General features: G+C 39.6%; 1 protein-coding gene across 8 annotated transcripts in view; it reads right to left on the reverse strand.

Annotated features, from left to right (window-relative positions):
• The window catches only part of GTF2I (general transcription factor IIi), a 117,751-nt gene that overhangs the window by 80,491 nt on the left and 22,691 nt on the right, over positions 1-14,569 (reverse strand). For all 8 annotated transcript variants that reach the window (XM_069033721.1, XM_069033720.1, XM_069033724.1 and 5 more), the window contains exons 4-6: positions 817-951; positions 268-451; positions 50-78 (exon numbers count right to left, since the gene is read on the reverse strand). In XM_069033721.1, the coding sequence (XP_068889822.1) occupies positions 50-78; positions 268-451; positions 817-951 (348 nt within the window). The remainder of the gene's footprint in view (positions 1-49; positions 79-267; positions 452-816; positions 952-14,569) is intronic.

Consider the following 14,569-nt stretch of genomic DNA (forward strand, 5'->3'; position numbering starts at 1 on the left):
ACTCAAATTCCAATCTTTTTCTGTTTAGTCTGAATAAACATTAACTTACCTATGTGTTTCTTCGGTTCTACGAAAGACCTGTTTAAATATGGACAGAAAAACTCAGTTTTAGCAAAGATATTGTTAATTACTTTGTAGTGTACATTACAGAGAGAATTCCTGGTTAAGAGAAACAGTCTGCAATGTATTTAATTAAAAATTAAATTTGATTTTACTTAAGTACAAAACCAAGTTGGACAGACCAGCACAAGAAAGAGAGCAAATAACCTGTTGATACTAAATGAGATCTCTGACTTATTGTCCAAAATCCATTTCAGGGTAGAAATATCATAATTTGATGGATGTTTAAATGTGAGTCCTTCAGGCAGGCCCTGCACTATCACAGCAGAATGGTCCCTCTGAATCTCTTCGTATGGCACAGGTACCACCGTTGACTTTCCTAAAGCTTTACCTAGAAAAAAAAGAGGAGGTTGTTTTGATGTCAAGACTGCTGAAGTTAGCAAAAAGATGAGCCCCTCATAAAACTTTGTAACTTTGGCTAGGACTGGAGCAAAAGCAAGTGTGGATGCAAATCTTCTCAGGAAACCAAGCAGTGCTGGCACTAATAGGCACTGTGCAATAATCTCAAATCACATCCCACAAAACACATCAAGTAGAAAACCAACCACTGTGTGTGTATTTTTTAGAAACAGCTACTGAAAGTTTCTAAAAATAGCAGTGTAGTTAGAAGGCTAAGATCATGGAGTTTTTTCCTCCAAACTGGAATAAAAATTTAGAAATCTAGAACAGCTCTTCAGGAGAATTTAAAGCACCCACCATAGCAAAAGCAGAAAAAGTCCTCCACAGACTTCCTAAGAGTCTCCAGCTCCACAGTATCCACCGTCTGTCTGTTTACAGGGGGTGTAGTCTTCGTTTTCTGCAGTTCTGCAGCCCTGTCCTCTTTTGTAACACCTGGCAGTTATTTATAAAATAAGACAGACATAAAATAGTAAATTATTAGAAGTGCCTAGTCCCTCCACTATAGACTAGAGATTCTCAAGAAGGACTCCTGCCGGAAAATTGTAAGAATTTACTTATCTTAGAAGTAAATGCACATATCTATGTACATAAACAATGAGCAAACATAGATTTACACCAGAATTATTATATCCTCCCTACAATCTTTGCAAATATCATCCCCTGAAGAATATGAATGACAAATTAAGAGACACATCCAAGGAGGCTTTTTTGGGCATGAAGAGGTAGAAAACACTACTAATCTCAGGAGAGGGTAATACAGTAAAAATAAAATACTAAACTGCCAAGAAGGACCAACAGAGTCACCAGGAGAATGGTAAAACACCAGTGTGAAGGGTCCCATAGCTCTCTAATGCTGTGCATGACGTTTTATGCAGCAGTTCTATTATGTCCTGGTTTATTTATTCTGTATGTGCTTCGCAGAATATTTTACAGAAGGGATCTGACTTTTGCCACAACAGTTCATGTCTCTTTCAAAGGACATTAAAAGTACACACCTCTTACTGCTGAATAAGAGGAGCTGCAAACAAGCCATCATCACGCAAAATAGAGAAGATTTCAGCCCTACATCTTGTTCTAGTCTCTGAGCAAAATTAACTGCAAAAGGAGTGAGGGAGTAAGAACACTTCCAGTATTAAAAAGCAAACAGAAGAGACGGTTTCAGGTGGCAGCCCTCCTTTCTCATCATTCAATTCTTGCTAAGATTTACTGAGAATCACTCAGCAAAACCAGAGGCAAACAACAGAGATATGCTTGCCTACCTGGAAGGAAAGGCAAGGGAGATCTGTGTTCCTTTGTGCAAGAGCATGATCAGTGCTGAAGCTGTGTCATGACTTCACCACGAGCCAGCACAGCAGTAAGCCTGAAACACTGCGATGTGCATCACCAGGACTGCTGGCACCAGAATTCTACACTGACACAAGAAAACAAACATCAGTTTGAACAACTGATTACAAATGGGCTGTGAAATGAGCTGAAGCAGCAATGCTTTTAGTAAAACCACATTTATCGTCTTAAAAACTCGTATCTTCACTTCAAAGAGAACCTTGTCCTTCCTCTACAGATGACACATCTGCTTCTTGCCCTGGGATCCCACCTCCATGCAACATTTAGCTTGCCAGCTCTTCAGGCCTGAAACTTTTGCTTTCTCTGCAGTATGACAGAGCCTACCAGAACATGAAAAATAATGCAAACTGGGATATTGTTATATACCTGCAACACAGGTGCTTAATCAATGACAGCTTTTAAGATTTGCCCATGGAGTTGGGATAAGAGACATCAGAGACACCAGCTTCCCTTTACAGCTACATCTAATGTAGCTTTTTGAGTGGGACTTTTTCCTATGTAAGAAACTGATTCACTGAAAATGCTTTTACTGCCAGCAGCTTCAGAAAGTGTACCCACACTTTCTAAAATAATAAACAAACCAAAATTAAGATGACAACACTGCCCACTTCATATGAAAATGAAAAGTAGACAGAAAGATAAAGGATTTTTTTTTCTTAAATAGAAGACAAACCCTTACTGGGTTTTTTTATTACATGATCCTTATGCATTTTCTTAAGATCCCATTATGCATCTGCCTCCCTAATCTCTCCCACATTTGTTGGCTGATTTTAATCAAGACTAACAAACAAGATCAAGTTTCAAACACAGCAAGATTAATAACAGCCCTGCACAGGTGATCAAACCTAGCAGGCATTCACCCCTCCTGGCACTATCGATGGATGTACGAATCCTTGGAGGTTACACAACTTCACAGGCTCTTCCAAAGCCCTTGCCACAATTACTGGAGCCTCAAGCAGGATTCAGGCTACGTTTGGGAGGGGATGCCTAGGACATATGCAACAAGATCTGCTGTGGAAGAGGGATGAGTGGGCTGTATTTACACGGTAAATGGCTCACGAAGAGGAACAAATGGTTATATGGTGAAAGAATAGCATTCTGCTCAGTTGTGAGCATCCTGCAGAATTAGTCTCACTGCTCTTCTGGATTCAGCAGGATTACAACTACACAACTCCCAACAACCCTCATTTTGCAATGAGAGTCAATATATGCTTAAGTGCCTCTTTTCTTCTTCTACTATCCAGGTGTTTTGTTTATTCAGAATATCCTTCCCTCCAGATCTGACAATCCAGCATGCCACTTAGCTGGAAAAGGAATCTCCCAGCTGTCCCCATTCCTCTAAAACAGAGAGCTGTGTTGGGAGGAGGCAGGCTGCATTTCTCCTGCTGAGCAGAGAATGCCCTGCTGGGTCACACTGCAGACAAGCAACAAATCCAGCACTGTCCTCATCTCACCAAAGAATAAGAAACAAATCAAACTTTAGCAGAAGAACAATTTACTTAACTGAAACTTCCTCAACAATAAGACTTGAAGATGAGATGCTAAACAGAGAAAAGCTGGCACAATTTGGTATCTGAAGCTGACAGAGCTCAGGACTCCTCTAGCAAAAGAGCTGTCAGTCCCATGGCAGTTAAGGCACCTTAAAACATCAGAAGGTTTTTAATCAGGTGGCTTTCAATCCCTCAGGGAGAGAAAAACAAGAAGTAATTTTAAGAATATGAATGTGGCCCCTGCACAGGCACTCTGAGAGGTAACTCGAGAGCAACAACAATTTTGTGACACTGCTCATATACACATATTTCATTATTTGTGCTTAAGGAAAATTACTGCAATGAAAGAGGGAAAGTAAATGGGTGCATTTTGCTTTGGTTTATAATGTTATTCACCCAATCAACCTGTGAGCTTTGTAAGGCCATCCAGCTTTACAGTCCATGAAACTGGAAAATATCCTCAAATTAAAGAAAAGTCATTTTATAATTATCAAAGGATTACTTGAACCAAACAAAAAGCAAATCACCTGAGAATTGTCTAGCCATGAAATTTCTAAAAGACTGGCTATCTACAGTAATTTTCTGTTTGTTGTCACCTCTGAGGGAACAAGATGTATGGGACTGAACTTTCCCCACAGGTTTTTAAACCAGCTGTTAACTTCATACCCCTTAGCTGGCTAGGCAGAGACAGAACATTAAAGGTTTGTGGCAGTCAAGCCAGGCAACCTGGCTGGTACAAGTTACCCAGCTCTGAAATGACCCAAGAAAAACAGCAGGGAGCTCTGAGTTAGGCAGGGCATGGCTAGAGCTAAGGGTGCTGAAAAGGCAGCCAAACTGGCACACCACATGCAAGAGTCTCTGTTCTTAACACATCTACAGATAAGAGAGGCAGATGACGGTAGCAGAGGAAGCACCCCCAAGGAAGGGAGGTGATAGCAAAACCAGACAGAAAATTAACTTTCTAACACAATCTGAAGTACTAGAAAGCAGGCATTCTTTATTACAGCACTGGACACACTCAGGATATCTCCTCTAATCGAATGTGTGTCCTAAAACTTTACAACAGGATATGTATTCCATCATGCTCATACATACTTATTACAACGTACTTCCTAGATAATATCACTTTTCCTAGAACTAATTCATGGATATGCTGCCTGCTGGAAGTCTTTTTATGGTCCTAGAGAGTCATCTAAAGGGGTCTCTGGTGGAAGTATTCACTGAGTGCCACCAATGTTATAGATGACCTCGCCTTGAATTTTTCTTTAGGCATGTGCTGTTGCTTCTTGTTACATAACTCAGTCAAAAAAGCCACTATGTTCCTCATTATCTGTTTCTCCACTGGTTCCAGCTGCATTTATCATCCTGTGTGCATTCTTTTATCTCTTTCTGCTAGCTAGTCTTTAAGTTCTATCTAGCAACTTCAGCGGACCTGAAAGTTTCTATTCTCTGTGTTATCTATCAGAGGGAAAATAACTTGTGTCTAACTATGTAGCAGAAGTTTTGAAAATGCAAGTTTCTTTTTATTTTGACAACTTGGGAAAAGGGGTGAACTGACTCATAAATCATGAGAAATTACCAATAATGTACAACTTCACAAAAGCAGATTAATTCAACCCTAATGCTCTGAGAAAGGGCTTGCAAAGCATGCAAAAAATGCACGGCTAGCTGAGCTGGCCATCATCCACTTCAGGTAAAACCCTTTTATCAATCCAGGAAGGTGGGGAAAAAAGAAGGGAAACTGGTAGAAAAGGGAGAGTATAGCAGGTAACAAGGTAAAGCTAAATGATAGGAAAATTATTTCTATGTCACAAAGATCTAGGAGGAGCAGGAGGAGCAGGAGGAGGAGGAGAATGAGGTCAGATAAGGAACACATGATATATGGAAAATATGTACCACAGAAACTACATTATTTGCATTGCAAAAGATGAGGCAAAAGGGGATTGCAAGCTGAACCATTTAAGTGAGCTCAAATAGAGACAACAATAGCAAAAAAACCCCCAGGTCTTACAGTAAGAAAGACAGGGATGATTGCTTCAGATTTTACTTTTACTTGCAACTGCTTGGTGAGTGCTAGGAATGTTATCTTTAAACTAATTTCTAAGTACGTCATTTATTAGGGATAAACTGGTCACATCTTTAAGTGTAGGTGATTTAACTCATAGCAGCATTTCTGCAAATACAAAATAGAAAGTGACTGAAAATCCAAAAAGGTTTAGGTTAACACAGTTCAGCTAATTTATCAAGCAGTTACAAACTGCAACAGAAAAATTTCCCCCAAAAGCTAGGGGTGGGGCAGAAACAGATGCAAAGTATGAACTAGTGCTTCCAACAGAGTACAATGTAAATAACATGGAGAAAACACAATCCTAAAGTGTTGGTGGCAGACACGTCTGTAGAAAAGTGTCCCTGCCTTCCAGTAAGAACATCTGAAGCTTCATGTTTTTTCCACAGAATCACAGAATTAACTACTTTGGAAAAGACCTTTGAGATCATTGAGGATTATTTTATTGAATAAACAAAGATATCCTTATATACCTTGCCCACACCTCTCTCTAGAAAAAAAGATTAGGAAATTGTTCCCTAATTGACCCCAAATAGAGGCAGGCAGGTTAGCATTAACACATCACTAAACAGGCAGGATGCAACCTCACTCAGGTAATGTTAAAAGGACAAGAAACAATCACATGATCCCTTCCACTAGAAGAGATGCCTGGTCTTAACTCCCAAGTGACAGACATGGCAGGAATAAATACATCATGTCTGCCAGTACAGTAAGTCTGGGCAATGGTGACAAACCACAGTCAGAGTGGCCACGAGCAGCCACCTGTCTCTGCTGGTCTGGCCACTGGGAGAAGCGTAAGTTATTTCAAGTCATCCATTGCCAAAAGGGAAGTGAAAACTCAGGAACAAAACTGAGAGCCACAGCTGAGTAAGTTCCTATTAACAGTGACTGGGAAGAGCCTGTTCCGGCAGATACTCAAAATAAATACTTAGCAGATGTTGTTTTTAAAGCTAAAGTAAGAATCACAGATACAGTCCCCATTTGCATTAAATAGGTAGCAGACCAGTGACATCATACATACATGCAAGTCCACCAGTGTTTTGTCAGCATTAATCCTCTGCCTGGCTCTTATTATTTTTCTTTGATTTACTACTTATATCTGTTAGAAGCTTAACAGGATGAGGAGCCCGGGCCCCAGTGGGGGGAGGGAGTGAAACAAGCCAGCCAATATGGTTGATAGAGCAAACTCCGCAAAACTCCGTTTATTAGCAGTCCAAAGGCACTTATACAGTATACCAGCTTGTTAACTCCTAAGTGGCTTAAAGCTTATCAAAACACATTTCTATTTCTACACAACTGGACTTACACTGGCAAGCTTCCATAGTTTTGTTATGACTAAAAGAAGTCAGTGCCTATCTCCCTCGTTCACTCCCGGATAGTACAGCTGGACCATCTCAAGACTCCCTCTTTGTTCCCAGCCCTGCTTGTCATCCTTCACACAGGGACTTTCCCATGGAAAGTTTTCTCACACACAAGCCTAAAACTTCCAGGCCTATTGCTTGCACAGTTCTTTTATTGATCCCAATAATTCTATTTCCCAACATATATCTACAATTCAATGATTCCTTTATCTTCCAAAATATCCTGTAGCTTCAGGAGCATAAACGCCACAGAAATCTCTACTGGCCACAGAATACTTCAAGGCCAGAGACAATGACTGTGGGAAATCAGTTTCCACACTGGCACATGATCTTCAAAAAAACCTGGAATCTTTAAACTAGCTTCATTAGTATCAAGGGATTAGGCTCTGAGCAATATAAAAAGATGTCAGCTAGCTCCAGAATGGTATTTTCACTATAATACTATAATACATAAAATAAAATACTATACATATACTATATAAATACTATACATATACTATATAAAATAAAATACTATAATAGTACATAATCTGAGACAAAGACAATGATGAAGACTGTCCTTTAGACATAATGCGAACAAACACAATCAATAGCTGTTAGACCCACTAATAACCTCTGTTATTAGAGTAATACTTGAAAAGGTATTAATTAGGCTGCTTCCATATCGGTCAGGGGATTCAGTCTCTGCTCAGTTTCAAATCTGAGACATCCTGCTTTAGAGCTGAAAAGCTAAACACACCATTTAGATATAGTTTCTATATTACTATAGGCATGACAAGACAGACAGTGCATAATCAGAGGTAATCATAACAGTAAGGAAGAAGCAAATCAAATATATTAATACTTTATTGACATCATTACTGCAGCATCCAAATAAAGTATGATAGAAAGACTACATCCAGACTAGCAGAACAGTACTCACACTAACTAGCAAGCTGCAGTGTTGGAGGCTATCTGAACAGATTTCAAATACATTTTTCATCACTAGTTTAAAATTAACATAGAGCTACTGAATTAATATAAAGGTTCATGCTACTGTAGCTTGACTCCTACCTACCAGATTCTAAACCCCAGATCTGTGCATGATGCTCTCTGGTCTGCAGTACCACAGTCTGTTCAGCATTGCTTATGGTGAATGTACATACATGATACACAGGCAGGATCAAAACATAAATAGCTTCATCCATTAGAAAAATGAAAGAAGCCAGCAGGACATGCCAATTAGAGCTTCATCATGGGAAAATTTATATTTATACCAATAGGTTATACACTTCACTGAGCTTTGGTTAGAAAATACTGAAGTCATGTATTTCTGTACCTGTGTTTTAGATACCACCACCTACAAAGAAAACACAGTTACAAACAAAAATACTGATTTATGAGCTATTTAGATGCCTATAACTAGATGTCACACTGACTTTCAGAAGCCCTGTTCTAGATTTTTAGGTACCTAAGTTGTTTTGTACATCTGGCCCTGTTGCTAGCATTGCTTTTATTATTGCCAGTATTAGAACTAATTGCACCCAGTGTCATACAACAGAGAATATTAACAATTTTTTAAACCTCAATCACAAAAGAAGTATTGACTATTTTATTTCACAAAATACTTCTACTTTGGAAAAAACGTATTAGTCAGGCAACTTGGAGTACAGGCACATCTCATCAATTAGGACCAGCCTATGGGGATGAACAGCTGGGATGAAGTAGACGTCAAGGTCTCCAGTGGAGGTGTGATGTAGAGACTGACTACTCAAAATCCTATTTGTATATCCTTATATACTAAAGAACTGCTCTACTGAGTCTTTTTGTGCATTTGAAACCTTCTTGGATATTAAGCTAAAAAGTTCATTCTCCAGAGAGATCATGCACAGTGAACAGCAGCTTCTTTGGAAGTCAAAACCTGAAGTGAGGACAATTAGGGCAAAGCTATAACTACAGCTATGGAGTAGGAAGCCAGCATTCACATAGCAAGACACTAGACATGGTGTAACTTCAGTCAGAGACACTTAGATCTCTCTAGAATATAGGGACAAGATACTACAAGACAAAAATGCCACTTAGATCTCTCTAGAATATAGGGACAAGATACTACAAGACAAAAATGCCAATTTCAGGTATTCATTTGAAAATTACAACAGGCCAAAGTAGTCTCACAAGTAGTGAAACTCTCAAGTAGTTGCCAATCTTCTTAGAGACATGGTGTTTTTAAGTGTGTTTTGTTTTTTAAGACAGTAAGATCTAGTCTTTCAAGGTTCTGGTTTTGTTTGCTTTTTCCATCCCACTTTAAACTGCTGAAGCATTACATTGTTTATAAAGACATAAAGGAGCACAATATCAGAATAAGAATTCCCCAGAAAACCTGATAGTTCTATTTTCTCAAAGGCCAGAAGGATTCAATGAGACAAATGTCTAGCTGCAGATCTTCAAGCAGGTCCACAGCAGCCTAGTTTATGGGAAGAACCATTTTACTCGCCTGCAGATGATGGAGTACATCCAAAAGGAAACAGTAACTCACATACCAAAGAAACATACTGAGGAGCCAAAGCTGAGCAATCTTTCCCATAAAGTCTGTGGAGAATTGCATTCCATTCATTCGTCCTGAGCAGGAGGAATGGCTGTGTTCATTAAAAACACTCCGATTCTGAGCATGCCTGAAGCTACAAGAAGTTCTCGCAACCTGTGGCTGGATGGACATGGAGGTACAGGCAAGAAGAGTGAAAGACCCTGGCCCAAAGTCTCTAGCAGGACTTGAAGTCAAACTCTGGCCCATACCAGATGCATTGTTAAGATCAGTGTGGAAACCCAAGGCCATCAGAAGAAAAATGAAGACTCCAAAAATAAATGACCTATCAACCAAGATGAACCACCTACAGGTACAAAAGATGGCCTCATCTCAGGCAAGTGAGCTCAAAGTCTTGGCACCACCGAAGAAAAGAGAGGCATGACTGGGAGAGCTGGCCAAAAGTTGCAGAGCCAGAATGATTGTTTCCTTGCAACCTACATATTAATGGTGTAGCAGCCAGTACCAGTGGAAATGCTAGCAGAGGCAACCAGGATTCTTGGAGAAGAATTGTCTCCCTGGCAGATGGGATGGAACACATAATGCTGGGTAAGTATCTTTCAAAGTCCAGAACAAAAAGGTGCTTCTGAGTCAGGAAGCTCTTCTGAAAGTTCCCTTCTAACAGGCAAATACAACTAGGGGAAAATAAGGCTTCCTCTGGGTTTTGGGGTTTCTTTGGCTGTTTTATAAACTATCTCCAGCTCACATTCAAATGAGAATGAATTCCACAGAGCCCAAGGGAAACTGCCACGATGACAAAGATGAACACATGAAGGGAACAACGTTCTTCAGACACCCCAGGACTACGTCACCTGCTCAGGACAGCTGATAACCCATAACTCCACTGCAATCCATAGGTGACAGAGGCACTTCATCTTGCCAAGGGCATGCAAGAGGAACTGAGGACCACACAATACACTTTAGCAGGGGACAGCAACTAAAACAAAGAGGTACTGTTAGAGCAAGATGTGTATGATCTCGATTGCTTACAGCGCAGAAGTATCTACACCTGTCCATGTGCTCAATATGAGCAGGTGCTCCAAGTGCATGCTCTTTCAACATACAATTCGTTACACAGGCATAGAATATCAGACACTGCAGGTTACCCAAATCACGTGTTCTGCATACAAGCACATTTAGTTCTAAACTGATTGAAACAGTCCATTTCACCGCAACATAGGGCTCACAGCCATCTTCATTAAGCAGAGCTCAGAAGAATACATTATCTGACTCAGTTTTAAATAATTAATGCCTGTTGAGTGGCTTTTCAACACTTATTACACAACCCATACTAAGATTTTTAAAAGCATTGTTATAATTAACTCCTAACACATTTTTTTAAGGTAACAAGGCAAACCAGGTATGAGCAAGGCTCCTCCTTGCCCTGTGGCAAGGTGTTAGGGAATCCATGTGGGTGAAAGTCATCATGAATGAAAGCCACAGGAAACCAAACTCCAGTGCTGCTTCACTGAACTACTATTATTTTTATCAGTTCTGTACTGCTTAAAAGTGTACATGCTATTTCCTTCATAAACCTCATATATACATTTCATCAGTTTAGCCCACTAATTTATACTCATTCATTTGAAAAAAAAAAAGCTGCAGGTTTGAAGCCTGAGCCCCACAAATTCTGAAAACTTTTCATACACTACTCAAATTAGGAGTTGTGAGCTGTGAGGAGCTGTGAAAAATGTGGAAATAAAGACTGGAGATATGTGCTGGCTTGCACAGTCAGACATAAGCAGAGGTGTGCTTAGTAACTAAACTTCTGTTTCCATATTTAAAGAAAAATGAAGATACCCACAAGTGAAGAGGTAATTCTCAATATTGTCAGCACCATGTGTTCCAGAGACTGACATCACAGATGAATTTTTAAAGGTTTCATTCTAACAGCAAGGTAAGAATCGCTTAGAAACTTTTATTAGTCCTAAAGTAACAAGAAGGACTCAACTCTCACTTGTTAAAAATACAAAGAACTGTGTCCTTCCTGGATTCTTACAAAACACCTACTAAAATCTCAACTACCACTGCCTATTGCTCACTTTCATACTGAACTGAAGAAACACAGTACAAGGGGAAAGGAACTGTTGCCTCCACAGCTCTACATTTTAGAGCAAAAGATATTACACTATAAATTTCATCAAGACTTCAAAGCTGTCAAAGGCAGTGATGGAATCAGCATCACCAGGAATTTGTAATGCTGTTATTCCTAAAAATTGTTGTTCTGAAGTAATGTTTTTTGGAATTATCAACATCTTTGTCAGGACAGAAGAAAACTACTTCCAGCATCAAGATTCCACTGAAAGCATGGGAGATGTGCACTTTGTGAAACCATGAAAGCAATGACTGACATTAGATGACCTTGTTCACACAGATCTACAGCATAATGTTCAGCAAGAATCATAATGAAAACATTGTTTTCAAAGTTAATATTGTTTAATCTTATCAGCCTGACAGTACAAAAACACAGCCCAAGAACGAGTATCTTGTAACTGGAATAAAGCAAAAGCTGAGGATTATCAAAACTGATGTAGGATTTAAATACAGGCATGCATCTATAGAAACCACATCTCATACAGCCAAACACAAGCATGGATGAGAAGCCAGTGCTTCCCACAGTACTAAATCTGAAATAGAGATCTAGCCAAGAGATCAAACACCAAATCTCCATAATTTCAAACTCCCTACTAATAGATGTGTCCAGTACACAAAGGCCCTGTTATATGAGGGCCCATGATAGCACTGTACTGGCAATAAAACATAGCACCTAGGATGTCAGGGAAGGCCTTTAGGCAACAAAAACAGAACAAAAAAAGAAATCGGGTGCCAAACTGAACTCCCGCCCCAGTACTCAGATAGCAGATTTCACAAACAGCAGTATTAGAAGATTGTCCCAGTAAAAAAATGCGGAAAAAGAAATTGATACATTTTATACTTGACTCCTCAATCAGGTTGCAATTCTACATTTTGATATCAGTGATCCATTACAACCCAACATCATGGTGACTTTCGTTTGAGTAAGTATGTGCACAGAAAGTCACTCTCCATGCCAGTAGGACAGTGACAAAAAAACCTAGAGCCCTACCACAAGCAACTGACCTTGAGACTGTCATACATGAAATCCCTATTTGTGCTTGGTCTTTGCATATTAAGTGCTTTAATTAAATAATTTTGAGTTAAATATTTTTAAATTGAATGTTAAAATTAACCCATCAGCCCAGGTACAAAAATCAGGTTCCATTATCAGTGTTTTCAATTGTTCAAAGTAGTTTATTAAGAGAGAGTGGCACCCTTCCCAGTAAAAATTCCCCAGTTAAAATTCTCAACTTACGCTCCCTTTTCAAACTTCAAACCACCTGTACACCATAAGAGTTATCTTTCCTGTGTTTACTGTATACTTTTACAAGTGTTTTAAGATGCGTTGGATGTATTTTAATACTTTTTTTTGGTGTTTTTACTTGTACTTTGGTTCCAAGGCAAATTCCAAATACCCCAGTTCTAACAGCCAGCAGCTATTTTTAGCCCCATAGCCATCACCCTGTAGGCAAGCTCCATGGCAACCTGAATTTTAATGAAGGCATTTTAGCACCCTTATCTCAACTAATACCACCCCTCTGACAACGATGAGCCAGTGGTGGACAGAGATAATCTGTCAAAGGGGAAACACCAATCACTTTAAACAGAAGGGGCGGGCTGTGGGTGGGCTGTGGGCGGGCTGTGGGTGGACTGGGGCAGAGCAAAGGCACTATAAAACAACGGGCCAGACAGAGACGCGCCCCTTTTCTCCCTCCAGCCTAGCTGAGGTGGATGTCAGTGCGGGGAAAGCCTACTTCTATTAAGGAGCCTTTAGTAATTTTTTTTGCTTTTGGACCAGCCAAAAGCCAGCCAAGCACTGTAAGTCCTTTTTCTCTACCTGAGGCCCAGTGCTGTTTCAGCCAGAAGATCTAAAATCCCTGTGCTCCTGGGGCATACCATCTATCGAGCCATAGGATCCCAAACTTTTATATTTTTCTAATTTCTGTAATTTTTTCACTTTTCTGTTTTCAATAAATTATTTTAATTTTTTTTAACTAAGGGTTGTCTCATTTCTCACAAGACAGAGCCTCCAAGAGAATTTTACCTAGCAGCAAAAGCATTTTTGTGAGTAAGTCTTTCTGTTACAGACAAAACATAGTTGCTTTCCAAGCAGTATTTAACTTGACAACAACTTGACAGTTGTTTTTAAACTCCTTCTCAGACTGATTCTTCTATCATACCCATCCTGGGTTGCAGTGTATTATATTACCATCCTCATGAGCTGTTGAAATCAGGTGAGGCAATTTCCTTGCCTCCTGTTTCTGGACTATCTTTTGTTAATGAGCCCAGCAATGCCCTGCCACATGACTCATCATTCCATTATGAGATGCTCCACCCAGAGGGAGGAACCAAGCATTCCATCCTGGATATAATCTTCTGAGGTTCTGAACACCACATACACCTTTCCGCTGGATTCCCAGAGGACAGGAGCTACACAGCCACCACTGGACTTTCTGAGGAAGAGCAGCCCCTTTTTACAGGATCACTGTTTCAACAGAACCACATCCATCACTTCAGGACTGCAGCCACCATTTTATCGGACTGGTACCATCACCATGACTAACAGGGTGTCACGTTTTATCCTGACTCTGTCAGTTTAACCCAGTGTTGTCTGCCTTTATTTTTTTTTTTTCATTTCCCTATTAAATTGTTAATTCTGACTTGATGCGTCCCACTAGTTTGTTTTCAAACTAGTACAATACCCCACCCTTGACCTGCATCTTCTCTCTTTCCCTAGGCAAATAAATGTACATTTTGTTATTCATTAGGCACTGTCCACCACCAACACTTCCCTAAATAAGCACATCAATGCTCCCCCAAATAGTCACCGAATCTTTGAAACCTATCCCTAAAAGTACTGTCCTGTACTCAATGAATCAAGTTTTATGAACACAAAAGTTCCACTGTTTCACTGTAAAAATGTAATTAAACAAAAAACACACCCTAGATGTACTTAAAGGAGTACAAAAGTAATGCAGATGTAATTTTAAGTCATTACGGTACAGATGCATACTTCTGTCTACTAAATAAAAATGATATTAAAAAGCTACATGAAAAAATACTATTTTGTCAAAACTGTGCATCTGCTTTAGTAAGGCATGAAGTGATTTGAAAAACCAGGACCACCTAAGCTGACAGAAGTACTCCTCTACCT

This window comes from Aphelocoma coerulescens, chromosome 19 (assembly GCF_041296385.1).
Source record: "Aphelocoma coerulescens isolate FSJ_1873_10779 chromosome 19, UR_Acoe_1.0, whole genome shotgun sequence".
Classification (NCBI taxonomy): domain Eukaryota; kingdom Metazoa; phylum Chordata; class Aves; order Passeriformes; family Corvidae; genus Aphelocoma; species Aphelocoma coerulescens.